Below are 26,505 nucleotides of genomic sequence, written 5' to 3' on the forward strand. Positions count from 1 at the left end.
TGGATGGATGGATGGATGGATGGATAGATGGACGGATGGATGAGGTTAAGGTTTCATGGGGAAGACCACCTCTGAGATAACTCTTGAAGATGGACGGAGTTTGGTGGGCAGTGGCTCCCACTGGGGACGGTCGCATGTCATCCCAGCCAGCGTGGTGGGAGGTGGGGCTGGAAATGCAGAGCAGACAGCAGAATTCCAACCCAGAATTCTCCTCTGAAGTGGCAAAAAAAGCTCAGCCTGCACATCTGTGCCTCCATATATCTGATTTCTATACCCTTCAACGTCAGGGCCACATTATGCCCTAAACATACAAGGTTTCTGGTCGTCAGTTGGCAAGACACTTTCCTGATTCTTCATGCACCCAAGAACCATCAGTATGTGCTTGGGAGGGGACAGGTCATATCCAGAGCTAGTACATGGGGGCTGGGTAAGGAGGTGCATTCCCTGAGCGAGAACACCCTGGTCCATACGAGATTCTTATGAGGGGCATGACACCACGTGCCGAAGGTGCCAAATGGACCAACAAGTGATCTCACAGGAAGAAAGGCATCTGCCCCCAGCCTGCACCTTCCTCCCTCCCCCATCCCCCCACCATGGCTCAGCTCAGCACCAGGAGGGGCAGGGACCCTTCCTATGGGATCTGGCCTCTGGGCACAGCGAACCATGCCTCACACTATATAGGGAGGAAGACCTTTCCAAAGCATTTTGTTTGTTTGTTTGGGGGATCTTATTTCATCACCTTTCACCAGGCAAAGCTGCAGTGATGCTTACCATTCAGGAGAAGGGGAAGGGGCAGGCAGAAACTGTGGGACAGCTGAGCCCCGCCTGAGATGGGGCTGGAGCTCAGCCACACTTTCAGGCTCCAGGGCCAGGCGCCTCCCACATGCACACCACCCATCCCGTGTTTTCCTCTGTGAGGGAACCACGCTTGCAAAGCTGCCACTTCCTGAGCTCCTAGCAACTGCCGCGCTTGACGGTCTAACCCATCTAATCCTCCGCACAGTGCTCTGCGGCTGGTATGATTGCCCATCCTTGATAAATAAGGAGACTCTGATTTAAAGGGCGTGCAAGAGATCTCCCCAAGGTCACACCCTAAAGTCAGGGACACAGCCAGGACTCCGAGTCAAGTTCCTCTGGACCTGGTAGGCAGAGTCCTAACACAGTTTCTGGAATGCCCCCCACCCCCACCCCACCCGGGCGTGCTCCCCTTGAGTGTGGGAGGAACCTGTGAATTTGATGAGGAAATTACATTATATAAAACCCCACTGTGGCAGGCTGGAGGGGGCGAAGTCAGAGACACGTTCCTGCTGGTCTGGAAGGAAGCACATTGGCACGTTGTGAACCACCAATGGGGCCGTGTGGCAAGGAGCTGTGGGCACCCCTCGGGGCTGGGAGGCCCCAGGCTGATGGCTAGCAAGGGACTGATGGCTAGCAAGAGAACAGAAACCAATTCTGCCAGCAACCAGTGAGCTCGGAAGAGAACCCCAGGCTCCAGAAAGGAATGCCGTCCGGCTGACACCTTGAGTGCAGCCTGGGGAGACCCCATGAGCAGGGGATACAGCCAGGCTGGCCCCGACTCCCGATCCACGGAAACTGTGAGGTCATAAATCTGTGTTGTTGCAAGCCACTAAGCTTGTGGTACTTTGTTAAGAAAAGCCTCGCAAACTAATAGGTTTCTCATCTAAACAAGTCCGTGTAGCCTTCAGTAGCTCAGTCCAGTCTTGAAAATAGCCATTGACCCAGAAAGAAATAAAAATATTCACGTTGCCTTGGAAAAATTATTTCAGCTCTCTGCGAATCAGTTTCCTCAATTGTAAACGAGGACAATAACAGTCCCGACGTCAGAGGGCTGGTGGGAGGGTTCGATGAGGGGATGCAGACTCCTTCTCAGCCTGCAAAGTGCGTTCTCAACACACAGTGGCTAACGAAGTCACATATCTTTTATTTCAGGTTACCCGCTCTCGGAGCGTGACGACAGAAAGGCTTCGGGAGGCTGGCTCATTCGGTGGTTATTGGCAAGGCTGAATTAATTTCCCTGGATTCGCTTCCCAGGCCCTCTGTCCCAGAGCACAACAAACAAGGAGGACTTAACACAAAAGAGATTGATTCTCTCATAGTTCTGGAGGCCAGAAGTCCAAAATCAAAGAGTCAACAGGGCTCTGCGTTCTCTGAAAGACCGAGGGAAGAATCTGTTCCAGGCCGTTCTCCTCGCTTCCGGCGTTTGCCTGCGATCCTTGGCTACGACACTTCAATCTCTGCCTCCACAGGACCTGCTCCCTGTGCGTGGCTCTCATCTTCTTCCGAGGACCCAGGCTATGGAGTGGGACCTCATCTTGACTTGATTACATCTGAAAAGGCCCCATTTCTATATAAGGTCCCATTTACAGATACCAGGGTGAGGACTTTGGCATATCTTTTTGGGGGGCACAATGCAACTCACATCACACCCCAGTGGTAAAGACCCTCACCCTCCCCTCCTCTTACCCAACTCTCCAGCTGTTTCAATGCCTTGCATGGGAAGGAACCAGAAATGGGAAGCCTCTGCCAACAGATTTCTGCCGTGTTCTGGCCTGAGGGAGGCAGCCTGCATCGATGTCCTGTATCCTCCGGGCTCTCTGGAGAACCCCAGAGACCAGGCGCTGCTCAGGTGCAAGAGCCCAGTGAATGATGGAGGTGACAGGAAGCATGGGGGCAGGTGCAGGAGGCCGGCCCGGCAGGAGGCCAGGCTTCGTGTGGGGTCGATAGGCAGATGCCACAAGATCCCTGGATTTCTCAGGAAAACAGTAAAGGCTGCTTCCTCACTTCAAAGAAAAGCTGGTGCTGCAGTTTCTGGGGCCTTCTCTCTTGCCAGCTCCTCTATCCTCTCTCTCACTGAGGGCAGTGGAGGAGGAAGGTGCACCTGCCCAGTGGCTCCGCTGACCAGATCGGCCGAGCCACTCTGAGCCCCGATGCTTGTGATCCAACGTGGATCTTCTGTCCCGGCAACAGGAAGGGATGGGCTGCTGACAGATGCAGCTGCAGAGGCTTCCAGGCGCCAGTGCATGGGGACTCACACAGTCCGCCGTGCCCTCTCGGGCTGGAGACCCTGTGGCCATACCGTGTGGGGTTGCATGCATGTGCACACAAAGGGGTTGTGTAGCCACAAGGCTCACACACAGCCATGGGGTGCAACCCTTGCTTTCTCCCTCGGTGCAGACCGGTGGCCCGCACAGACCAGGGGCACATCCGATCGCAACAGGCAGGTGTCATACGTGAACCAGCACACACAGACCAACATGCCTCACCACCCACCCAGGCAGCTGGGGGTACCCCTGTATCCCAGGGAACTACACTTCCCAGGCTCCCTTGCCCGTGGCTTCTGGGCAGTTTTGGCCAATAGGAGGCTCTGATGGAACATGAGAAGGTACAAGGAAGGGAGAAGTCGGGGTGTTTCTCCCTCTCTTCCTTGGACAGTGTTGGTGGAGGCTACTGCATCTCCTCTGGGGGTCCAGTTCCTTCTGGAAAGTCCTTCCCTTTGTGGTCCCAGCTTCCGCCACAATCCAAGCACTTGCTGGATGGGCTGGCCTCTGGCAAAACCACCTCCTCTTGTCTCATTTCACTGCAGGGCTGGAAGGGGCTTCCTCTTGTCGCTCACGTCTGGGTGCCTCATGATTCCCCTGTTTGGCTTCTCAGCTCTTCTCTCACCTGGAAAATCAACTCCCTTTATTAAATTTCCTCAGTCTGAATGACGGAGAGAGGCTTTTGTTTTTCGGGGATGGACCCAGACTGATAGAATAATGACAACCACCATTTATTAAGCACATAGAAGGTGCCAGTGATTCTTTCATGCATTATCTCCTTGAATTCTCACATGGGTAGAGAAGGAGGAGGCTCAATCGATTCCATCTTGTAGACAAAGAAGATGAGGCTCAGAGAACTTAGCCAACTTGCCCAAGGAGAAACCTCCATTTCAAACCGTTGTAATCGAAAGAACACAAGCTTTGGTACAAACCTCATTTCAACCCCTTAGTAGCTCTCTGGGCTCAGCCAAATTGCCTAGTCTTCCTAAACCTGTTTCCTAGTTCTAGAATATTTTTATCATCCTAAATGGAAACCCGTACCCATTAAGCAGTTGCCCCCGTTCCCCTGTCCCCTGAACTCTTGGCAACCATTAATCTGCTTCCTGTTTCCATGAGTATGTTGGACACTTCGTATAAATGGAATAATACAGTGTGAGGCTGTGAAGAGTTGAACTGTGTCCCCCCTTCCTCAAATTCATATGTTCAAGTTCTAACCCCCCAGGATCTCAGAATGTGACCTTGTTTGGAAAGAGCCACCGCAGATACAGTTCAGAAGGCCATTAGGGTGGGCCCCGATTTGATAGGACTGATGTCTTTATAGGAAGGGAAGATCTGACACAGACACATGCTCATGGGGAGAAGGCCACAAGACGATGAAGACAGAGGTGTACCAGCCAAGGAACACCACAGACCGCCAGGGGAAGCTGGGTGGGGGAAGCACGGAACAGATTCTCCCTCACATGGGCAGAAGGAACCAATCCTGCCCCCACCTTGATCTTGGACTCCGGCCTCCAGAACGGTGAGACGATGAATTTCTGGTGTTCAAGCCTCCCAGTGTGTGGCACTTTGTAATGGAGGCCCTAGCTTTTGTGGCTGCCTTCTTTCACTGCCCATGTTTTCGAGGCTCACTCATACTGCAGAAGCATGCTCGCCTCTGTGCTGGGTCTGCCAGGGCTTAACTCTAGAGGGTTGATAGCGAGGGGTCTCTAGACAGTAAGCGAGCAGCAATGTTGTCTCTGCTGCAGGGATGTAGACATGACTAGGGCTGGGTGGGGGGGCAGGTGCCACAGGCGGGTCTTCCAGGAAACAGAGCTGGGGTCACATCTGCGGGATCTTGGAGTACAGAGCTACCCATGTCCTGCTGAGAAACAGGTACCAGCCTGCGTGGCTCTTCACAGCACCCCGGAGATGTTCCCGGCTCTCTGCTGCATCCAGGGGCTGGGGACCTCCCTAGGGTGGCCTCTCAGTGTGGAGGCCAGGAGCGTGATACCCAGAGCCAGACTGCCTCTGTGCGAATTCCTGGGCCAGCTCTGCCGCTTACATGCCCTGCCACTTGGGACACTCACTGCAACTTGCTGGGCCTTGGTCTCCCCATCTGCAAAATGGGTAGAGTTAAATGGTGAAGAAATGAGCTAAGACACCAGAGCCTTGTAGAGTTTGATCTGACCTGTAAAGGCCCTGTTGTTCCCTGCATGCGCCTGGGCTCTGGCCTGGAGCTGTCCTCGGCAGCCCCACTCACAAAGCCTGCTGCTCTTCCCAGGTGTCCTGTCTTGCTTGGTACGGTGCCACTCGCCCCTCCCCCACTCCCCCCCCCCCGCCGTGATGGACTCCCCTCTGTATCCCCACATCCAGTCTGTCTCCAAGGTGGATCTCATATCCACTGTCTCTCTGCTCCATCTCACTGTCCTAATCCAGGGCCCATCGCCCCCGGTCAGGCCTTTTCCAGTATTTTCCTAGCAGGTCTCCGTGCCTCCAGCCTTGCTCCATCCTCTGTAGGAGAGCCACAGTGAGCTCTCAAGACACGAGTCAGAACCTGGATGCCACCCCCAGTGGAACGCTTCACTAGCAACTCTTGCCAGGAGGGCCAGATGCAGGCTCCTGAGCACGGTGTGAAGGACTCTAAGCTCCGGCCCTGCCTTTCTCCCCAACCCCAGCTCCTGGGCCTCCTCTCCTACTGGACCTTTTGTTTCAGTGGTCCCAAATTTCTTCAGCATTCCAGAAGACACCCTGTGTTCTGTGCATCCGCAGTGGCTCGCTCGGGACCTGGGACATGGTCGGCATTCAGTTATTGCAGAATGTCTGAGGGCCTGGACACCTGCTTTGTACCTTGGCCATGCTGGTACTCTGCCTAGAACCCTCTTCTTCTCATTTTCTTAATGAACTCATGTTCACCTCTCAAAACGGGCTCAGATGACCCATTGCCTAGAAAGACGCCTATGTCCACACACTATGCCTCGGAGGGTCTCCCTCTCCCCAACCTGTGGGACTACAGCTCCTGGAAGATGCATTTATCATCACACTTCCACACGGAATTGTAATGGATTTGGCGGTCTCTCTGTCTCTGCTCTCCCTACTGGGCACTCATTTCCTCTAGGAATAGGGCAGAACTCTATTTTTCACCCAGGTGGCTCAATAAAATGTCTGTTGAGGAGTGAATGAATGGGTGAATGAATGAAGGCATGTGCCTCTCTCTGTAGGGTCAGGTCCCCCTGACTGCAGACTCTTACACATTCTGCAGGACACAGCCAATGTCACCATCTCTGGGCAGCCTTCCCTGACTTCTGCAGGCTGACAGAGGTCAGGCTTCTCCGGAATTCTCCACCCACTTAGGAGCCAGCCAAGGGCAGTCCCCACATAATTCAACATGGTAGCCATGGGTATCCTGTTGGAACTCAGGTGAGAACCTGTCAGACCTCTGCCTCGTGCTCTCCAGTGCTTCTTCCTTCAGAGTAAAAGGCCAAGTCCTTACTGGTGGCCATGGTCCCCTCTCTGACCGACATCTCCTTCTCCCTTCTCTACCCACTAAGGCCTCAGACAAGCTCGAACAGGGCTGTGACACTTGCTGTCCCCTCTGCCCCACACGACTGTCCCCAAGACCTCCCCAAAGCTCACCTCCTCACCTCCTCCAGGCTACTCAAATGCCTCCTCCCAGGGGGGCCCTCCCCGGCCACTCTCCTGATTTTTCTTGCTTATTGTCCTCTGACACCATATAATCATTATGTGAATCACTGTCTGTTTTCCTCACGGCTGTGAAGGAAACTTCCCCCATCACCTAGAACACTGCTTGGTTAAGTAGCAGGCACTCAGTGAATGAGTATGCTGAATGAATGAATAACCTGAGTGTCCAGGACTCAGTCTGGGGTCTGGTTTTTAAATTCTCAGTAAATATTTGATGGATTTGAATCGAGACTCAGAAATGCTGGCGGGGCACTGGGGGCGCATGGGGCGGGATGAGGGCTCCCCCAGGCAGGGTAACGAGAGGTCTCTGAAAATCACAGTTGCCTGGCTGGGAGCAAGAACGGTTTCAGAGAAGCAAGGTCATTCTTGGCCCTTGGGCCAGACCTTCCTCATCCAAAACATGCCAAGCTTCTGCTACGCTTAGGACTCGCCCCTCCTCAGCAGGTGCGCTGGGCTCAGGCGAGCATCTCCATAAGGACGAGGCCCGTGTGGGGTGAGACGGGCACTCAGCTGGTCGCCCGCACATACTCGGGCCCAATAACCAGAGCAGCCCTGGGGTGGGCTCAGACTCCCCTCAGAGGAGGTGGGTACAGCATTGTGACCAGAAGAGTGCACAATGCAAGTTCAAACTCTGCCTCCCCAGTTCTACCGTCTGAGGCCGACAGAACCCACGTCTCTGTGGGGTGGAGAGAGTTCCGAGAGAGACTACGGCTCGGGAGGCATGCACAAGCGGGAGGTCTCGTCAGCTCCCAATCACGCCACCCGCTGATACAGGAAAGTCTTTTTCCTCTAGCCGGCCGAGCAGCGTTCCCAAAAGGCTGGATGCAAAAATCATGGCTGAAGGGAAGAATAAATGAACCGAATCACTGAGTTCTCAGAACTTAGCACAGGCTAGGTGCCCACATTCCCAATGAGTATTTGAGGGATTGACTAGAATTGAAGAAAACATGGGCCAGCAGGTGGGGATCGATGGCGGCAGGTGAGGACTGGTGACAGGCCACCTGGGGGCCTTTGTCACCCCAGACCTGTATTTGTCTGTTTGTAAGTTTTTTTTAAAAAAAGATTTATTTCTTTTAGAGAGAGAGAGAGTGAGCACAAGTAGTGGGGAGGGGCAGAGGCAGAGAAAGAAAATATCAAGCAGACTCAGTGCTGAGCACAGAGCCCGACTTGGGGCTCGATCCCATGACTCTGAGACCCCGACCTGAGCCTAAGCCAAGAGTCAGACGCTCAACTGACTGAGCCACCCAGGTGCCCCTGTCTGTTTTTAATTTTTATTGAGGATAATACACAGAGAGCAGCTCGATGAACGTATCTCTACACTGATGCAACTACCAGCCAGATCAGGATATAGAACGTGGTCCCACACATGCCCGGGGGCTCCCTCTTGCCCCGTTCCAGTCGGTTCTCCACAAAGGGGAGCCATGCTGCTGACTTCCATCGCCCTGGATTAGTCCTGCCTACATTTGAACTTGATAGGAATGGAAGCATACAGTATGATCAGACTCTGTTCTTCTATGTGCTTCTTGTGAGCTGGGAGTGAGCACGTGAGTGCCAACACCTGGGATCTGGGTGTGAAAGTGTACTGACAGGTGGCATCCCCTGCAAAACGTGGGTTCTGGGGCTTTGAATGGTATGGTTAATGCCTCCTTCAAGGAGCTGTCTTGAGCAGAATGCATTTCACCTTCTCTGCCAAGAGCCCCCAATCTTAAGAGCCGCCTTCAGTCTGACAGCAGAATCTTTCCTCTCTGGGCTGCATGAGTCAGACTCAGAGCCCAGCATCGTGCTCTGTTCTGGTCACGATGCTGTGCCCACCTCTTCCGAGAAGCCTGCCGAGCCAGCCTGGCTCACAGCCAGCAGCTGCTAATGGCGGAGCTGCATCCTTCTCTCTTGTCATCCAGCCCCCCCTCCCCACCAGCAGCACAGCAGCCTGCATTTGGGCCCTTAGGTTCCTCGTGTCATTATGGACAGTTTGGGATATTTGCAGGACACAGAGCCACCCGACCGCCTCTCCTCAGGGCGACTAAGCCTGCTCCTCTTTCTCGACATGCGGCAGGCAGGGGACAGTTTTTTTGCATGGGGCTGTAGAAAGAGCTGGAAGCGGGTTTTGGAGGCAGACGCCTGGGTGTACCTGTTGGCCTGAGCCTGCCTTAGCATCTCCGCCCCCCACAGGGGAAGGGTTGCTCGTGCGGTGCTGTAAGGAGGGGATGCACCACGCCAAGTGCCTGCACGTTAGCGATTTTCAGAAGTTGTAGCTCGAAAATGAAGAGGAGGTGATGTGAAGCTAGACTGCCTGAGTCTGAATTCTGTTGTCACCACTTGTCGGCTCTGGGGCCTCTGGGGCAGGTAACTTAATTTCTCCATCCCTCAGTTTCCCCATCTCTACAGTAGAAGTGGTGATAGTACCTGCCTCATGGGGCGGGTGAGGATTAACTAACTCAATATATAATTAAGTGCTTGGGACAGTTCCTGGCACGTAGCAAGCGCCATGTGAGTGTTAGCTCACTCTCTCTCCTTCTCCCTCTGTAATATACCTGATTAACCAATGGTCATTAAATAACTACTTAAATAGCATTAAATCAGAGCTGTTATGATGATGAGATACCATATGGAAGGTTCTGGAAATAATACATTTAGTGCCTGATACACAGTGAGTGCTCACTAGATATTCACTCTTATTTAAAAAAAAAAAATTCGTAATTTGGACCCTACGCAAAGAAGTGGGCAGGGGTGTGTGGGATGGATCAGCAGGTGAGGGTGTTGGGGGACAAGGGCACCGTCAGGCGGGGCGGGCTGGCCTGGGCACCTACCTGCTCGTGGGCAACTCAACAACCCACCTCTGAGAAGTGGGGAGGGTCTCCTGCAGTTCCCCCCCTCCCCACCACCCCCTGCCCAGGGTGCTTTGCACCAACAGGCACCCTACGAAGGCTGGTTGACTGAAAGCCAGAAATGGTCTAGAGAAAACCACCAGGTTTAAAAACAAACAAAACAAACAAAACAAAACAGGAAAATTTCCTTCCCGATCCTTCAGAGATGGGAGAACTAAGGGTGGACATAAGCACCACTTGCGAGAACATGAAGGGCTTTTAAGGGCGAAGATGAGTGCTTTGTTTTCGGCTTCGGGAAGGACTGAACGAGAAGGAACAAACGTTACCATCAGAGGCCCAGCGATTTTGATGGGCATCAACGAAGAACCCTCCCGTGTAAGACTGGGCATCTCCACCACAGCCGCTGGGCTTGGGACCTCACGTCTGCCTCTGCACGGCGGCCTGCGCAGCTGTCTTCGCTAAGGCCCGCTGAAAGCAGCTCTAATGAGCATCTGGCCACAGGGACTCCTGGGCGTTGACAGCTCAGCATCACCTGGCATCTGAAGGGTCAACTGACTCACTGCCCCGAAGGGCAAAGTGGTGCTGGTCCAGATCACAGTGGGAACTGCCTTTCCTCCAGTATTCGCCACGCAAAGCCTTTTTCTAAACAATTTACACGAACGGAATTGGCAATGGAAAAAAATCCGAGACCGAAGAACCCGTTATTTTAAAGCGTTTGAGGATTTTTTTTTTTTTTTTTTTTTGGTGCCACAAAGCATGCGTAAACTTGCCACAGGGAGATGAGATTTTTCGGAAAAGAAAAGGAAAAAAAAGGAAAGAAATTTCTGTTCAAACTTCACTGGATTTCCTATTTCGAGAAACGTGGGCCAGTCTGGCTCAGGCAGAAAAATTCCCCCAAAGGAACATTTCATGATGCAGCTTTTATATGAAGTACTTAGTTTTACATATGGGAGAAAAGTGTGTAGGAGCGTCTATCTGGGTTTTATTTTCTTTTCATTTACTTTTGTGGTCAGTTTGGGTAGTTTGATGGTATGAGATGGATTTCTAGGAATGCAAACCCAGTGTGTAAATTGTGCTTACAGGAAACAATAATTCGCCTGTGGACGGCTCATAGAGGCTTTCATCCAGGAATCAATTTGGTTATAAGTCAGGGGTGGCCTGTAATAAAACACGGACAAAAGGTGACTGGGCGTGATGCCGGGGAGCACGCTCCTGGAGGCATTTAAGAATAAAGAGAACAAATACCGTCAATGCTGAATGAACCTACACACCCATTCATCTGTCTGAGGACTGGAGACAGGCCCTAGTGCTTTTTATTTTTTATTTTATTTTTTTAAAAAAGGTTTTATTTATTTACTTGAGAGAGAGAGAGAGATCACAGAGGGAGAGGGAGAAGGAGAGGGAGAAGCAGACTCCTCGCTGAGCAAGGAGCCCGATGCAAGACTCGATCCCAGGACCCTGAGATCGTGACCTGAGCCGAAGGCAGACGCTTAACTGACTGAGCCACCCAGGTGCCCCCCCCAATGCTTTTTAAATTTAAATATCAAGCTTCTATATCCCCCCCCCCCCACTAACATAACAGAAAATCTGAAAAAGATAGAAGGAGAGCAAAGAAATCTTGCATGGTTCCCATGACCACCATTTTAACATTTTGGTGAATTTCCTTCCAATTTTTTTTTTCCTGGCCTCATAGAATAATCATAGCCATATTCCTATTTTGTACCAGATGACCTTTAGAGGTTCCACATCTATGGGTTTTTGACTCACTCAATTTGCTACTTAATAGAATTCTCCCCATGTTTAATAAACCTTCTAATAATCACAGACTTAAGATAATACATTTTTATCTAGTAAGTGCCTCAAGAACTTTCAAAAAGTCTGCCTTGAACAGGAAGCAGGAGAGGGTTTGTGTGATTTGAATATGGCACAGAGCAAAGGGAAAGGGGAAGAAATAGGAATATAAGGCAGAAAGCAAGAGAGGGAGGGAGGTGGGGGGGGAAGGAAGGAGGGAGGGAAGATTGGGAGGTAGGAATAACAAAACGCGTTAGTTTCACGGACACTCGTGGAAGGAGACCTATGGGTTGGCTGGGTGGGTGGGGTGATGGTGGGACAGTGGGAGTTGGCTACAACCCCAACAAGGACCCTTGGGACACAGCCACCCAGTGGGGAGACGAACTGACCAGAGCAAAGGCGGGGGGACAGGCCAGGGGCCAGCAGGCAACTGCCGGAAAGACTGAACCTCAGGGGCCACAGGCCACAAAGGGCCACCAAGGTGGAAGAAGGGAGACCCCGCACACGGCTAAGCAAACGGGACTCTTCACCCACCAGGCATCTGGCCTTGACTCACACGCAGGAATCCGTGGGCAGAAAGACAACAAAAGCTATTTTTCATGCAAGAGGAGCTGGACATCAGGAAAAATCAGAGCCCCTTTGTATGACATGCCAAATTGCTGAAGCGAGAAAATGTATCGGGCGAGGGCTCAGATGCGAGCCGGGAAGAGCATGCTCGCCCAGGGGAACCCGGCCGTCAATGTGCGCTTGTTATCGGGCTTTTCAGAGCGAGGGCCGGAAGCGAGCGCGGGCCGTCCTCCCCCCACTGCGTGGCAGAGATGAGCCGGTGACACGGCCTTGGCCGGACCGTCCGGTCCCTGGAAGGGAGCCTGCGTGTCCTGAAATGTCCCCGGGGAGTCTTCAGGGATCTCAGTGCTTTCCCTTGCTTGTGGTTTGGGCGGGGGGCCGGGGGCTCGCTGAAGTCTCCCTTCCTCTGAGACCCATCCTCACAGGTGCGACCCCTTCCCACTGTCCCACGTGCAGGGCGTTCTCTGGGTTAGTAAAGGACACTGACTACCAGGCACTAGACCCTTTATTCCTGGCTCGAGCTAAGCACGGACATATCTCATCTCGGCTCCTGTGAGCAAATCTGCACTGTAGGTTGTTGCTAACACCCCATTTTGCCAAAAAGCAAAAGGGGCTCGACAGACACGTGGAATGATTGGCCGGCGGCCCCACAGTTAGGGGAGGCAGAGCCTGGGCTCAGACCCCACTCACCAGGGGATTTGCGCCCTCCTCCCCCACCCCCGCCATGCGCTACTTTTCTCCACGAGGCCCCTCATACAGCCTCTGTGTATTGCACGTCTATGGCGAAGCAGATGTGTGTGGAACCCTGCGTGTGTTTTCCTCTTGATCCTCCTGCCGGCCCTATGAGACAGGTCTTGTTAGGGCCCCCAGGAGGAGTCCCGGACAGCCAGGTATGCTCTGGAGCTCTCCACGCCCTGCACCGTTGTATGTGGCCGCCTTGTCTCCTCTGGGTTCCCCGGAACCAGAGGGTAAGTTCCCCGAGAACTTTCTGTACCCACCAAGCCCAGCACGAAGCCAGGCACACTCAGTAGGCACCCCACAAATGCTTCACGGTGACAGAGTTTTAGGTCCTACTGCTCTCCGAGGCAGCCCCTGGCCTTGTGTAGAGCTGGTGGCCATCCCTTGGACAAAAGAGAGAGGTGAGGTCTGCTTCCAGCACCCAGCTCCACTCCCCACTCCAGCCGCCAATTTCTGCGCAACCTCAGGACCCTCCGGTACCAGCTTCTCCATCCCATTTTTCTCAACAAAGGCTCTTCTCGAGGCAGAAGGATACTCGAGAGAGGCTATGTCATTTACGGGGTCCAGGGCAAAATGGAAATGCAGATCCTCTTATTCAAAAATGATTAAGAATTTAAAGATGGTGACAGCAGAGCACCGAACACACAGACGGGGTCCCAACTGCACAAGTCCCCGGCCTGTGAATACAGTCCTGGTGACAATAGTCGCTTTGAGGCCTTTGCACGTGACCTGTTACTGGGGTCTGGATTTTTCTAGGACAGTCTTGATTTTAAATTGTCTGGACCTCTCCCCTGCCCCGCCACCTCCTCAAACAAACTAGGAATGCCAACATTTCAGGATCCCAATAACACCTCCTGTATTACCAAGATCTTATACCCTCAACAACAATAGAAAACCTCTTACCTGCTTTTTATCTAGTTTTAGTTCAGAAAATAGAAATGCCACAGTGCCATTTGACCTGTGGGGGAACCGAAGGCAATGGGGTTCCACATTCACGGCCTGACATGCCATCACAAGGGGGAACTGTTTTCATCCCTCCAGCAGATGACTCCCACACCTGTGTCTTTGGGTCTGCCCTGCCTCATCCCTGTAGAGAGGGGTGGTCCCCCACCCTGTGCACTCAGCCCATCCGAAGTCCAGCTGTCCTGTCTCCAGTCCCCCTAGACCACTCCTCCTTGGTTCTGTGTCTTGGGGAATGGCTCCACTGCCTGGGGGTGTCTATCACTGTATCCCATTTTACAGATGAGAAAACTGAGCCTCAGAGCAGCTGGGGAATTTGCCCAAGGTTGCAGGGAATGCAGGGTAGAGCAGGATTCAAATGCACGTCTCTTTGACCAGCCCCCGTGCTATTAACCATCGCTTGGACTTGGTTCAGATATCACCTTCCTGACTCTTTTTCTGGAAACTGAAGCTCTTGGTGGGAGATGTCGGAGAGGTATGTGGGGCCACATCTGCAGGGTTTCGTGGATCAGGGAATGAGCCTGACTTTATCACAAATGGGTTGTGGTCCCATCAAAAGGTGTCAAGCTGGGGAATGATGTCATCTGATTATAGTTTTATAAGATCTTTCTGGCTGTGAGTGAGGGGCTGGTATGGGTTGGGGGGCAGGAGAGAGAGCAGGGACATCAGTCAGGACCCTGCATGGGGCATCGGGGTGAGAGATGACAGAGGCTGGGAGCCAGGTGGGGAGAAGTGGTGGGGAAGCAGCGGGTGTGTTCCGGGGGTGAACCTGGTAGGGCTCCTGCAGGGAAGTGGCTTTCGTCTGGTCTCTGTGGTGGCCGGCACTGTGCTGGGCGCCAAGCAGGCTCGCAATGTTTGCCGGGGGCTGAGCTAAGCACCGAGTTGGTGGGAGAGGAGTCGCAGCTGATTCTCTCGAGGAGAGACCACACTGGCCAGCAAGAGCACATCTGACATGGGAGGCCACTGCCCGCATGGGGTTCCTTGCCAAGGTGTCAGGGTGATGAGAGGCCAAGCCCACGTGTTTCCAAGAACAGCAGCCTGCAGTCCTGTCCCCTCTGCAGTGCCTCTGTGGGAGCGGCCGCTGGGCCTCACCAGCACCTTCCCAAGTACCTTCTCACTGCATATTCCCATAACCCTGCGGGGAGTGTGGACAGAGGGAGGATGCAGGGAAGAGGGAAGGAGGAGAAAGAAGGGAAGGAAGAGGAGGACGGAAGGAGAGAGGGAGGAAGGAGGAATGAAAGAGGGAAGGAGGGATGGGGAGAGAGGAGGGATGGAGGGAGAGGGAGAGGGAAGGGATGGAGGGAGGAGGGAAAGGGGAGGATGGAGGGAGAGGGAAGGGATGGAGGGAGAGAGGAGGATGGAAGGAAGAGGATGGAGGGAGAGGGAGAGAGGAGGGTGGAGGGAGGAGGGAGAGAGGAGGGTGGAGGGAGACGGATGGAGGGAGGAGGGAGGATGGAGGGATAAAGGGATGAAGGATGGAAGAAGAATGGAGGATGAAGGGAAGGATGGAGGGAAGGACAGGTATCATTTGCCAATTCGCCAAACAAGCAAACCGAGGCTCTAGGAGGTTGAGGGATAAGCAAAAGACGGTTCAGATGGTCAGTGGCAGGGTTGGGATCAGGCCACAGGTCTCCTGAGCCCCGTTCTGATGTTTCCACAGCCCAGCACCCCGTCCTCCTCTATCACAGCCCAGGTCCCGCCACACCGCAGTTCGCAGCAGCAGCCTCAGTACCAGGAGATGGGGTGGGGGGCCCCTCGGCCTGGGTGGCCGCCGTCACCGCCCTGGGCACTGCCTTGGTGCTAGACCCTATTTCAACTCCTAACTGAGAGCCCTCAGGTTCTGATTTTATGGCTCACAGAAGCCGCTCCGAGCGGTTCTGCCCCTGAGAGGTGAGGACACAGCCCCGTGTTCTCCGCTGGCCCAAACATCCCCGCAGAGGCTCAGTGTCTTCCTTCCCCAGACCCTGGGGGCCAGGGAGCTGACCCGGGGCCCTGCTCAAATTGGCTGCAAAGGTGGAGCAACTTTTTTCTTCTGGGAAAATTTCCAAGGTTCCGGAAACATGGAGCCAGGGAGAAGGCAATCCCGCCGTGAATATCTACAAGATGCCACGCACCTCGAAGGTTATTTTGCACACAACCCTTTGCATGTAAGCGTGAGGTTTACTCACGACACTTTCACAGTGATCCCAGGGGCTGTCTCACCGTGAAGGGACGGACGTTTAGAGAGGCTGAGTACTTTGTCTGATGAGTGACAGAGCCTGGACTCAAACCCAGGTCCGCGTGACTTCAGTGCCGGGTGTCCGATGCTTCCGTGTGGGCTGGTGGGGGCTGGGAGAGAGAGCTGGGGTGGGCATCCCGCCCTGCCTCTCTCCCCGGGGTGGGGGGCAGGAGGGAGTGATGGCAGGTGAGCCAGGGAGGCTGACCAGCTTTAGCTAGTGGGTTTTCTCCCAAGCTCTGGAGCTGGGCTTGAGTCAAGAATTTCCCCGTGGCCTTCCCGCACTCTCAGAGACAGGGGCAATGGCCATGGAGGAGGAGGGACACCTAAACAGCACTTGGGAGTACCTCTGCCTCTGTGGGCTTGGTGTGGTAGGAGGCACAGAAGGGTGGATGTCACGACAGGAGGGAACTGGCTTCAGGTCTGTAATCCTCGGAGGTGGGGGAGGGGAGGGATAGGCAGGGGAAGGGTGAGAGCAGCTCCAGTTAAAATCCCAAGCCCTGGGGGCGCCGGGGGCGCTCAGTCGGTTAAGCATCTGCCTTCAGTTCTGGTCATGGTCTCGGGGTCCTGGGATCGAGCCCCGCATTGGGCTCCCTGCTCAGCGGGGAGTCTGCTTCTCCCTTTCACTCTCCCTCTGTGCTCTCCCCACTCTCTCTCAAATCAATAAATAAGATCTTTAAAAAAAATGAAAATCCCAAGCCCTACAAGCCAGTGTACGAGCTCTGCGGCTGGGCATAAATCCTCCGGGAGCTCAACGGAAGAGCTGGGGTTGGTTTCGGGGGGGAGGTTGGCTTGAAGGATGGTTGGAAGTCGGGGAGAGGGGTGGAAGTGAGGCGATAGATCCTGATGTTTAGGGAGCAAAAACAATCAGAGGACTCTCCTGACCCAGCACCCCAACAGGGCGGCTCCCAGGCCCCATCCTGGCTCCAGGACAGTAGAATCAAGGCCAGGCATGGCTGCGTATGGCGTCATAGTCTGCCATCTTTGAGCCAGCAGAGCCTGGCTTCCAGGGGAGTTACTGGAGCTTCCAAAGACCCTAGAGCTTCCCTCACAGGGTCGTCTGGCCCCAGCCCTGTCCTGACACAGCAGAGAAATCGCAGAGCCCTTGAAATGCAAAGGGGCAAGGCCTACACCTGGGAAGCTCCTGGCATACAGAGGCCAGGGGCACTCCTGAGTCCCCCCAGTGTTGTCCTACCAAGCATTCCGTTTGGGGAGCACCTACTCTGTAGGTGTGCGCTGGGCACTTTCACATTTGTTGCTTCATTATCTTATTTTCCAGGTATGTGAACAACAACTCAGGGAGGTTAAGGAACCTGCCTCAAGCTGCACAGCTTACCTGGGAAAGCTGGGATTTGAACTGAAAACCTGGCCTCCTGCCTGCAGCCCATGCTGCCTTTTCAACAGAGTCTATTTTAATGCGATAGAAGGAGACAGGGAATACATTTCTCCCAGGCCTCTGTATCAGAGACAATCAGGCTTCTCTTGAGCAGTGATTTCCTGCACATGGGGTTCCTCACATTTGGTCATGCTCCCCTCTCCGTCCCAGCCCCGGGAAGCTCAGAGACAAGCAGTGGCCCGTCTCTAGCAACACGGCCAACCTTTGCAGCATGCACTTTGCGGGCTCATCGAACTCAACCATCCTCTTATTTTCCTGCCCTTATTTCTACTTCTGCCCAATGCCTCCTCTACTTTTTTTTTTTTAAATCTCGTCCCTTTCTTCCTTTCTCTTTTTTTTGGTTGGAGGAAGAACTAAATAGAGTAAAATCATGTGATGTCATTTTCACAGCTTTGAAAAGGTTTTCACATAAAGAAATTGTTACGTTAGAAAAGGAATGTCCCTCGTCTGGTACCATGTCCTGACTCGCAGTTCGGAAGAGATGGTCTCATCAGCACCTCCCAGAACGCCATGGGGGTGAAGAGCAACAATTGCGGGGGGGCTTGGGCATGGCGCTGGGGTTAAAACCAGTGCGTTCTCTTGCTGAAGCCGATCCCAGGGACACGCGTCCTTATTGGAGGACCCTGGCTGGTCTGAGTGTGTGTTTGTGGGTTAACTGTGATGGAGCTGATGAGCTGTGGCAGAGAAAGGCCCTGAGGGAGTGAGCTCCCTTCATCTTCCTGCGTTTCCCGGTGCCCACCTGAGGGGAGGCTATGCCCAGGAAGCCCTAACCAGGCAGCCCCCACACCCCCTTCTGCTCCCTGTTACCAACGAGCCGTGTGACCTTGGATGAGTCACTTTGCCTCCCTGGCCTTGAGTTTCCTTTGCCTGCAGAGTGTGAGGCTCAGGCCCCATCAGCAGTTCTCATCCCCAGTGTGGACACACGCTGGGGTGTCACCGGCGGGGGGTGAGCTGGGTCACCTGCAAGTCATTACTCTTTTTTTTTTTTTTTTGAGTCATTACTCTTAAGAAGGGAATGGAAGTGACCACTTATGCCACCAGTCACCGAAAGCAGACGCCAGGTCCCCCTATCCGTAGAGCTGCTCTCCTCACGTGTTTTCTTGAAGGAACGAGAAGAGAGGGGAGCTCCTTCCAGCTGCCAGGAATCGGGTCCTCCCCTACCCCCCCACCTACATGCTGCTTCCCTTAGAGCAGAGGTTCTCCACAGGGGGCTGATTTTGCCTCCCCACTCCACCCCCCCCCCACCATGCCCAGGGGACATCTGGGAGTATTTTTGGTTGTCACAGCTTGGCAGCAGGGGGATGCTCCTGGCTTCTAGTACGCAGAAGCCGGAGATGCCACTAAACAGCCTACAGCGCCCAAGACAGCCCCAGCCACCAAGAAGGACCCAGCCCCAAATGTCGGTGTCCTGATGTTGACAAACCCTGTCCTGTCGTGACAGGCAGTTGATGATGAATCCAAACACTCGGGACCGTGAGGACTTAGGGTGATCCTCCCGAGTTACCCTCCTCGGTACTTCTCAGCATGACTTCTGGCGGTGGGCACGTTGGGTGGTCACGCCAAACTTTGGAACCCCCACGGGTACATGCTTGATTTCCTTTCCTGTTCCCGCTCCTTCCTCCGTGTTCCCCACTCGGCCATGGCCCCGCCATCTCGCAGCCACCGTAGCCCCAGATCCAGGCAGTCACCCTTGACTCCTCACCTCCTCCTGCCTGTCCTTCTCACCACGTCTCGCCATCTCTGCTGCCACCCGTTAGCCCCAGGCTTCCAGTCTGGTCTCCTGGTGGCCTCCTCTACCTTCCAGAGTCTCCACTCTCCATGTGCAGCCGGAGGCTCTTCTAAAATCATAAGTCAGATCACTTTACTCCCCTGGCCCAAACCCCTCAAAGCACTGACCCTGATCCTGACCTCCAAGCCTCTCCGGGACCCCCATGCGGGTGCTGGAGCCCTGCCCAGCCTTTCCTGCCTCAGAGCCTCAGCTTGCCTTTTCCTCTTCTTGGAAGGTCTTCCTCCAGTCCTCCAACAGCTCTTTCCTGTCCTCTTGACCAATGGCAACCCTCCCCAGCCTCTCCCAGCACACCTCTGCTCTGTGTCTGTCCTAACCCTCATCAGGACCTGGAAGTGTCAGCTACCCCATGAGAATGTTGGCTCCGGGAGAGCAGGGACCGAGTCTGTCCCGTCCACCGCTGTGACTAAGAGCCTCACGCGTCTGACATAGAGCAGGGGCTCAGTGAATATGTATGGAATGACGAATAAGTGAATGGATGAATGAATGAATGAATGAATGAATAGAAGCAGGCCCGGCAGATCGGTGACTTATAGCCTTTCTGTGTGTGTCTTAGCAGAAAAAAGGTCGAGAGCCACTGAACGAAGTAATCTCAGAGGTTCTTCCAGCTGGAGGAGCCCCCCCTCCACCCCGCCCAACCCCTCCTGCTGGCCCATGTCACGGCCACATGAACCTGATTCAACCTAGAGGCTGGCGGCAAGGGGCTCTCTGGGGCTTCTATAGCAGAAAGTCAGAAATGGGAGGAATGTTCCAGATCAGCTAGGCCCCTCCCCTCAGGCCCACCAGGCTCTCTTCCACAGCTCTAGTTTGGCTATGCCATTCTTTGCTTCCTCACCTCTGAGACTCTGGATCTGATGATTCCGCTGCCCTTCTCTGACTATAGCCCGAAAATCTCGAGTCTCCCCATCTGTTCGCTGGGGTCGCTGGAGGCCAGGGTCCGTGAGGGACCCACCTCCCTCACCTGGGCAACATCTCTCACACCAGAATACCCAGACTTCATTCACTCCATGGCACACAGAGGGATGTGTGTGCCCAGGAGATTTATTTTAAAGACCTGCTGCTTTCCTACTGAGCCTTTCTGAAGCCTCTCACATGGGGGTCCTCCAAAGCCGGCTCTGTGGTGAGGTCCTTAAATCAGACCGCCAGGATCCCCAGCTTCTCCTCACTAAGTCAATCGGGTCCAGTGAAAAGGACCTGGTTTTTTCTTACAAGAAGAGAGAAAGCAGTGAAGAACCAGGGCATTAAGGGAAGGTGGACAGGAGAAGGGACTGCCAGGGCCCCTTCCTGAGTGACTAGAGAGTGAGTACCAGTTAGGGAGCAGGGACAGGAAGGGAGAACAGCCCTCTAACAGACTGAATGCTGATGTCCCCCCGAAATTCATATACGTTGACACTCTAACCCCCAGTGGTATTTGGAGGTGGGGCTTTGGAGGTGGTGACTAGGTTTAGATGAGGTCTTGAGGTGGGGGGGGGGGTCCTCATGATGGGATTAGTGCCCTTATAAGGAAAGACCAGAGAGCCTGCACTCTACCTTGTGAGGACACAATGAGAAGGGGCCACCTACAAGCCAGGAGCCAAATCGGCTGGTGCTTGATCTTGGGCTTCCAGCCTCCAGAACTCTAAGAAATAAATGTTGTTTAAGCCACTGGGTCTATCATATTTTGTTACAGCAGCGCAAACTGAATAAGACAACCCCCTTACTTGCCCCTTCTCAAATCTGTGTGGTTCAAATAAAGGACATCCTCTGGCTGGTGGAAAGCCAGGCTAATCTGTCCAGACCGAAGACATTCTCTAATACTCAAGAGCTGTGACCATCTTAAGCCTCATCTTCTACATCTATGAAAGGCAGATAATTAATATTTACCTTGAAGTGTTGTTGACAATGACATGAACTAACATAGTCCTGCACGGAGGTCTTCACTAAGTGATGGCTGTTATTATCAACACCAGAGGGCCAAGGAGAGCCGGCAGGTGAGGTGACTAGCTGGGAGCGCCCTGCTGTAGCTGCTGTCCACCCACCTGGGCTTGACTGGGCAGGCTGCCTGTGAGTTTTTGCAAGAGAAAATGAAAGCAAACACAGACAGGAAAAGTCCCCAGCCCAGTGCCTGGAGTGGAGTGGGTGTGGAAAGGACATTATTTAAATCAGAACGTCTCTGAATGGTCCTATGTTGGGAGCATGGTAAGGCAGAACTGCCCAGCACCTGCCCAGAAAGGGTTCCAAGGGTCCTGGAGGAGTAAGCTCTGCCCCCAGGCCTCTGGGCAACTGGGCGGGGCCTGGGCTGGGCCTGGGTGGACTGGAGCCCCTGGGTAGTCCCTGGTGGCTGTCTTCTCTCTCCCCTGGCCCCAGGGTGCAGTACTAATGGTTTCTTTTTCTTTGTGTGCCATGGAGTGAATGAAGTCTGGGTATTCTGGTGTGAGAGATGTTGCCCAGGTGAGGGAGGTGGGTCCCTCACGGACCCTGGCCTCCAGCAGCCCCAGCGAATACTCCGGAGCTAACAGTGGGCGTGGGGGCTTTGGCAGGCTGACATAAGCTGGGGCCTTCTGGGCCCACAGTCTCCTCCCCTCCTATGTTTACACGAGGTCTTCTGTTCCCAGCACATAGTACATGCTCCATAATGCTTGCTTACGTTCTATACCTTGCCTAATTGCAAAATGCATTAGAGATTGAACAAATGCTGGTTGGTGATACCTATGATAGAAAAGTCCACAAAGATTTATGACTTCTTTCCTGTGTCCCCAGCTTTGGGCTGAGTGTCACCAAAGACACAAAGAAAGAATGAGGTGGGCTTGGGAAGGGAGGGAGCAGGAGACTGATGGTGATGGGGATGGGCTAGTCCAGAACGTGGTAGAAGAGAGAGAGAGAGAGAGAGAGAGACAGAAACAGAAACAGAGGCAGAAATAGACGAAGAGAAGAGAAGAGAAGAGAAGAGAAGAGAAGAGAAGAGAAGAGAAAGGAGGAGCGAGGGGAGAGGGGAGGAGAGGGGAGGGAAGGGGAGGGGAGAGAGAGTATGTTATGCAATTTGGGCATCACCTATACATTCTCACTTCTGAATGGCTTCATGCTGCTGTCAGCCCAACCTCAGAGCTAGGCTCCACTGGGTAGTCAAGTACTCGGTTCTATTTTTAATGGCAACCCAGAAGCTGTTTGGGAAAGGGCAGGATGACATGGTGGGAAGAGCTTTGTAGTGAGACAAAGGCTCAAATCTGGCCCAGCAGCCTCCTACCTGGGCGCATCTGGGCAAGTGCCTTGCCCTCTCTGAGCCTCTGTACCCTCGGCTGCAGACGGGGGTGCAGACAGCATCCTCTCGGGGCTGCTGTGAGCACGCCATGTGCTAACATGCACAGGCTCTGAGCGCTTGTCCGATAGAGGGGCTCGGGGTGGGGGGGCAGAAAGAGGCTGGGGTGATGGCAGCCCTGGCCGGCTGGGGGCGGGCCTGTCCGACTGCAGGGATGCCTTCAGTACACGGAGGGCTGGGCTCTCCGGGCCCCGGCAGCATCACCGATGGGAGACAACCAGGAAACGGAATCACTGTGAGTTGCCAGCAAACCCTTCCGAGTCCCACCGTCACAACCAGTGCTTTGTTAGCGGCCGGCTACAGGATTTCTCCCAGGTTCATCCCAGAGGCTTGATCTTTTCTTTTCTTTTTTTTCCCCATGTCAAGCTTTGGGGGTACTTTGCTAGAGAACAGGTGGAAATCATGCATTTTACACACAAAGCCAACACTGGGGTGACCAGGGCCCCAGGGAAGCTTGGGATGGCTGTGCTGTCCGGGTCCTGGCCTGGACCCTCGCTGACAGGTGGAGGCATCACCGGGGTCGGGCGACTGTGCTTCTCCGAGGTCTGCCAGCAATTTCCACCCAGGTCCAGGGATGGATGATGCTAGCCACAACAAGGAATCCTGAACCAGCGCTCCCAGCCCTGGGTTGGTCCGAGGATGTTCCAGCCTTTGGATGTGGCCTGGTTTGGCCCTCAGAACCCATGAGCTCGAGTGGGGGGGGGGTGGGGGGAGGATGACAGAGGCAGCTCAGTTCTTGCGGTGAAGTCCCCCAGATGGCAATTCCCCACCCTCCCTCCGCCAGCGGAGCCAGCTGCCCAGATCGGCTTGGGGCTCTCTTGATGAACACCGGGTGCAAATGGCTCCAGGCAGCTGGCTAGATGCTAAGTGCAGCATCAGTCCTAATTAGGATGAGGAATTAATAAAGGAGGCATTCGAGCTGCTCTGCAGAGGCCAGGCTCGCCGCTGTGGAGGAGTTAGTTCCGATTTCCACGGGGAAACTGGGAGGCCTGGGGTCCACGTGTGCGTTTGGGAGGTGACAGTGGCATGACTTACTGTGCCACGCAGAGCCTGTGAGGCAGAACATGGGGGCTCTGCAGCCCCTCTTCTGTGTCTAATTCAGGTGCTGTGGCAGGTAGTGACGTGGGTACATTCTCCAGATGAGAAGAGTAGGTGTTCGTGATCTGAGCAGTTGCACACCAGAAATGATGTTTTTCAAAAGAAAAGGGGAGGGTGTGATCGTGGGCCCACCGATCCTTTGTGTGGCTGTGTTTCCCAAACTATTGATTGCACATGCCTGCTCCTCCGAGACTCCGCTTAGCCTTGGCGTTAAACTCCAGATTGCAAAGGGCAAGGCAGCCTCGTTTGGGAGAGGGTGTGGGGGGCAGAGGTGGGCAGGATTCCCGCCAGAGCAGGTCTAGGAGGAGGGGAAGGGCGCAAGTTCAACCTGGCGGAGCCGACCCAGCTTTATAAAGCCTTTTTTTAAGAGACCTCCAAATGCGGCCAGAAAAAGGGCCATAATCTCTTTAAGAGCTCCCTACCAACCTCCACCAAGCTCCAACGCCGCTGAACTATTTGCAGGGGCTGTAACTGCAGTAAGGAAGCCTGAGTGTGTGGGAGAACTCCCCGAATAACGGAGGGGAGGAGTTAACACACGGGAAAAGGTTACAGAAAAAGAAAGAGGAAACTCTGTCCAAGGATATCGGAAAGGAACGTTCCGCCAACTTCCCCCCATCCCTCCTCCAATCTGAAAGCCAAGACCAAGCGGCAGGCCCCGTCCACAACCTGGCTGGGACCAGACCGCCCCTCCACAGCCACCTGTTAGTTCCAGTTCCGCAGCAGGGCGGGCGGGAGGCGCTGAAGTCGGGCGCATTGAGCCACTGGAGGCGTCCGGGCCCCTCCCGCAGAGGGAGCGGTCCCCACGGTCCCGGGACACCCAAACCCGGCCCCCAGAGGCGTTCCAACCTTACAACACCCACTACACGGCCTCCTCGCGCATCTGGGGGGCGCAGCGCCCCGCCCCTCTTGCCCCGACGGGGCGGCCACGCCCCTCCCAGGCAGTTGTCGGTCCGCGGGTCGCCCCTGCGCACTCCGGTGTCCTGCCGAGGTCTCCCGCAGCCTCCCTGTCGAGGGACCGCGACGAAGGGCTTGCTCCCCGAGTCGGGGTGGGGGGGGGAGTCTCGGTGACGCACCCCTCCCTCCCCACCGAGCAGGGAGCAGCGGGCCGGGGCCCCATGGAAGAGTAGGCGGCGGAGCAGGGTCTGGGCGGCGTCAGGCTCCGGCGACCCCGCTCGCCCGGAGCCGCTCGGAGCCCGGCCCCCACCCCCACCCCTCGGCCCGGGCCTGGAGCGAGCGAGGAGCGGCCCCGGCGCTCCCCGCCCCCGGCCGGCCCCGCCCCAGGATGGCCAGTTCCCATAGCAATCGCACAGACACCGGTTGCCAAGCAACCCCTCCCCCTCCTCCCTCCCCTCCTCTCCGGTCCGCTCCCCCCAACCCCAGCCTCCTCCCGCCCCCACGCCATCCTCCACCTCCCCCGGGGGCTCCGGCGCGGCCCCTCGGGATCGCTCCGGTCTCGGGCTGCACGCGCGCCCGTGAGTTTCGGGGTGTTTCATTGTGTCTGTGTGCGAGGGGGTGTGCGTGTGCGTGGAGTTTGTGGGATCGCTTTGAGGGACCCCGAGCTGGTGCACAGCTGGCCGCGAGGGGACCCGCCCGCTCGCTCCGGCTCCTTTGTGTGTCGCGCGAAGCCAGTGCCGCGCCCACCCCCTTCCCGGCCGGCACCCCGGGCAGGGTGTGCGTGTGCGTGTGCGTGTGTGTGCTGCGGGGTGGGTGGGTGCCGGGGCCGGCCGTACCTTCGATGCAGCACACCCGCCACAGCCCCGAGTGGGTGAGGTCGCCGCGGGCGCGGCGGGGCGCGGGCCCGTCGTCCATGGTCAGGTTGGTGCCGTTGCAGATGTGCGCGCTGGAGTAGAGCCAGTAGTCGGTGCCGATGGCGATGGCCATGAGCGAGAAGGCGGCGAAGGCTCCGGCCGTGGTCAGCAGCATCTGCAGCCCGCGGTCGCATCGCACCATGGTGGGCGCCTCATAGTCCGCCGCCCGCCGGCCCGGCCCGCCGCGCCCGCCCGCCCTCCTCCCTCCGCGCGCCGCTCCGGGGGCGCCGGGGCTGGGGGGGCCGAGGGCCGGGGGGCGGCGCCGCGCTGCGCTCTCCGACCCCGCGCCCCGGGCGTGCCTGCGCGCGGGCCCCCGCCGGGGCTCAAACTCCGAGGCGCGGCGGCGAGTGAGGGCTGCGCGGGCCGCCGGGCGGGCTGGCGGCGGAGGCCGGGGGCTCCTCCCTCTCGGCCCGCCCTCCCGGCTCGGCCCGCGCCTCCGCCCCGCGCCCTCCGCGCCTCCGCCCGCCGCCGCCGCCGCCGCCGCGCCCCGGGCCCGCGCGCCCCGCTCCTGTCGGCGCCGCCCCTCGCGCCTCGGCCCCCGCCCGGCTCCGCGCTCCCCTCTCGGCCGCTCTCCCCCGGCCCGGATTTTCTCTCCCCCCGCTCGTCTCCCCTCTCCGCGCTCGCACGCGCTCTCGCCTCCTCTCCCAGGGTTCATTCACATTATTGGAGCGAAGGAAGCCGAGGCTCGGGTTCCCAGGAGGACGGAAGGGGAACCGCGTTGCCAGCCACCTCGCTTACTCAACCCAGGACACCCAGCCTTCCCTTACTGGCCCTGGGGACTCTCTCGGTTGTGGAGTGTGTGTGCGTGCGGGTGGTGGCCCTCCTTTCCCCGCGTACGAATCTGTGCCTTTACCTGGCGATGGATGGGGTAGGCGCAGTCTGGCAGTGGGAGTGTTCGGGTCAGATTTCCAGAAGCCCCAGATGTGGGTCCCAGCTGAGAGACATTACAGGCCAAGCCAGGCCCTGGCCCCTTCCCTCCCCCTCTCCCCCCACTGCTCCCGCCTCCCACCCGCTCCTCCAGGGGACCCGGCCTTTGGGGTTGAGGGAGAAGAGAGGTGTCAGCCAGAGGTCATTTGGGAAGAACAGAGAATCCCTGTTTGGCAGAGGGATGATGAGGTTGTGCTTGAAGAGGGGGCTCCCCTCCATTATTACATTCCTGGTGGTCTATTCCTGTGAGGCCAGGAACACCCCAGTTGTATTCCATTCAAACACCGCAGCCCTCAGCTGTTCCCCTCGTTCTTCTAGCTCCTTCTTGAATACCTTTATTTCTTTTTGCTTTTCCCTCTACT

At 55.7% G+C, this 26,505-nt stretch overlaps 1 protein-coding gene across 1 annotated transcript in view; it reads right to left on the bottom strand.

The window, feature by feature from the left end:
• CACNG4 (calcium voltage-gated channel auxiliary subunit gamma 4) overlaps nt 1–25,395 on the bottom strand; it is a 57,415-nt gene extending 32,020 nt beyond the window's left edge. Inside the window, exon 1 of the mRNA XM_036106833.2 lies at nt 25,139–25,395. Coding sequence (XP_035962726.1) covers nt 25,139–25,358 — 220 coding nt within the window. The 5' untranslated portion in view covers nt 25,359–25,395. The remainder of the gene's footprint in view (nt 1–25,138) is intronic.
• Nucleotides 25,396–26,505: the final 1,110 nt, after the last annotated feature.

Source organism: Halichoerus grypus, chromosome 2 (assembly GCF_964656455.1).
Source record: "Halichoerus grypus chromosome 2, mHalGry1.hap1.1, whole genome shotgun sequence".
Lineage (NCBI taxonomy): Eukaryota > Metazoa > Chordata > Mammalia > Carnivora > Phocidae > Halichoerus > Halichoerus grypus.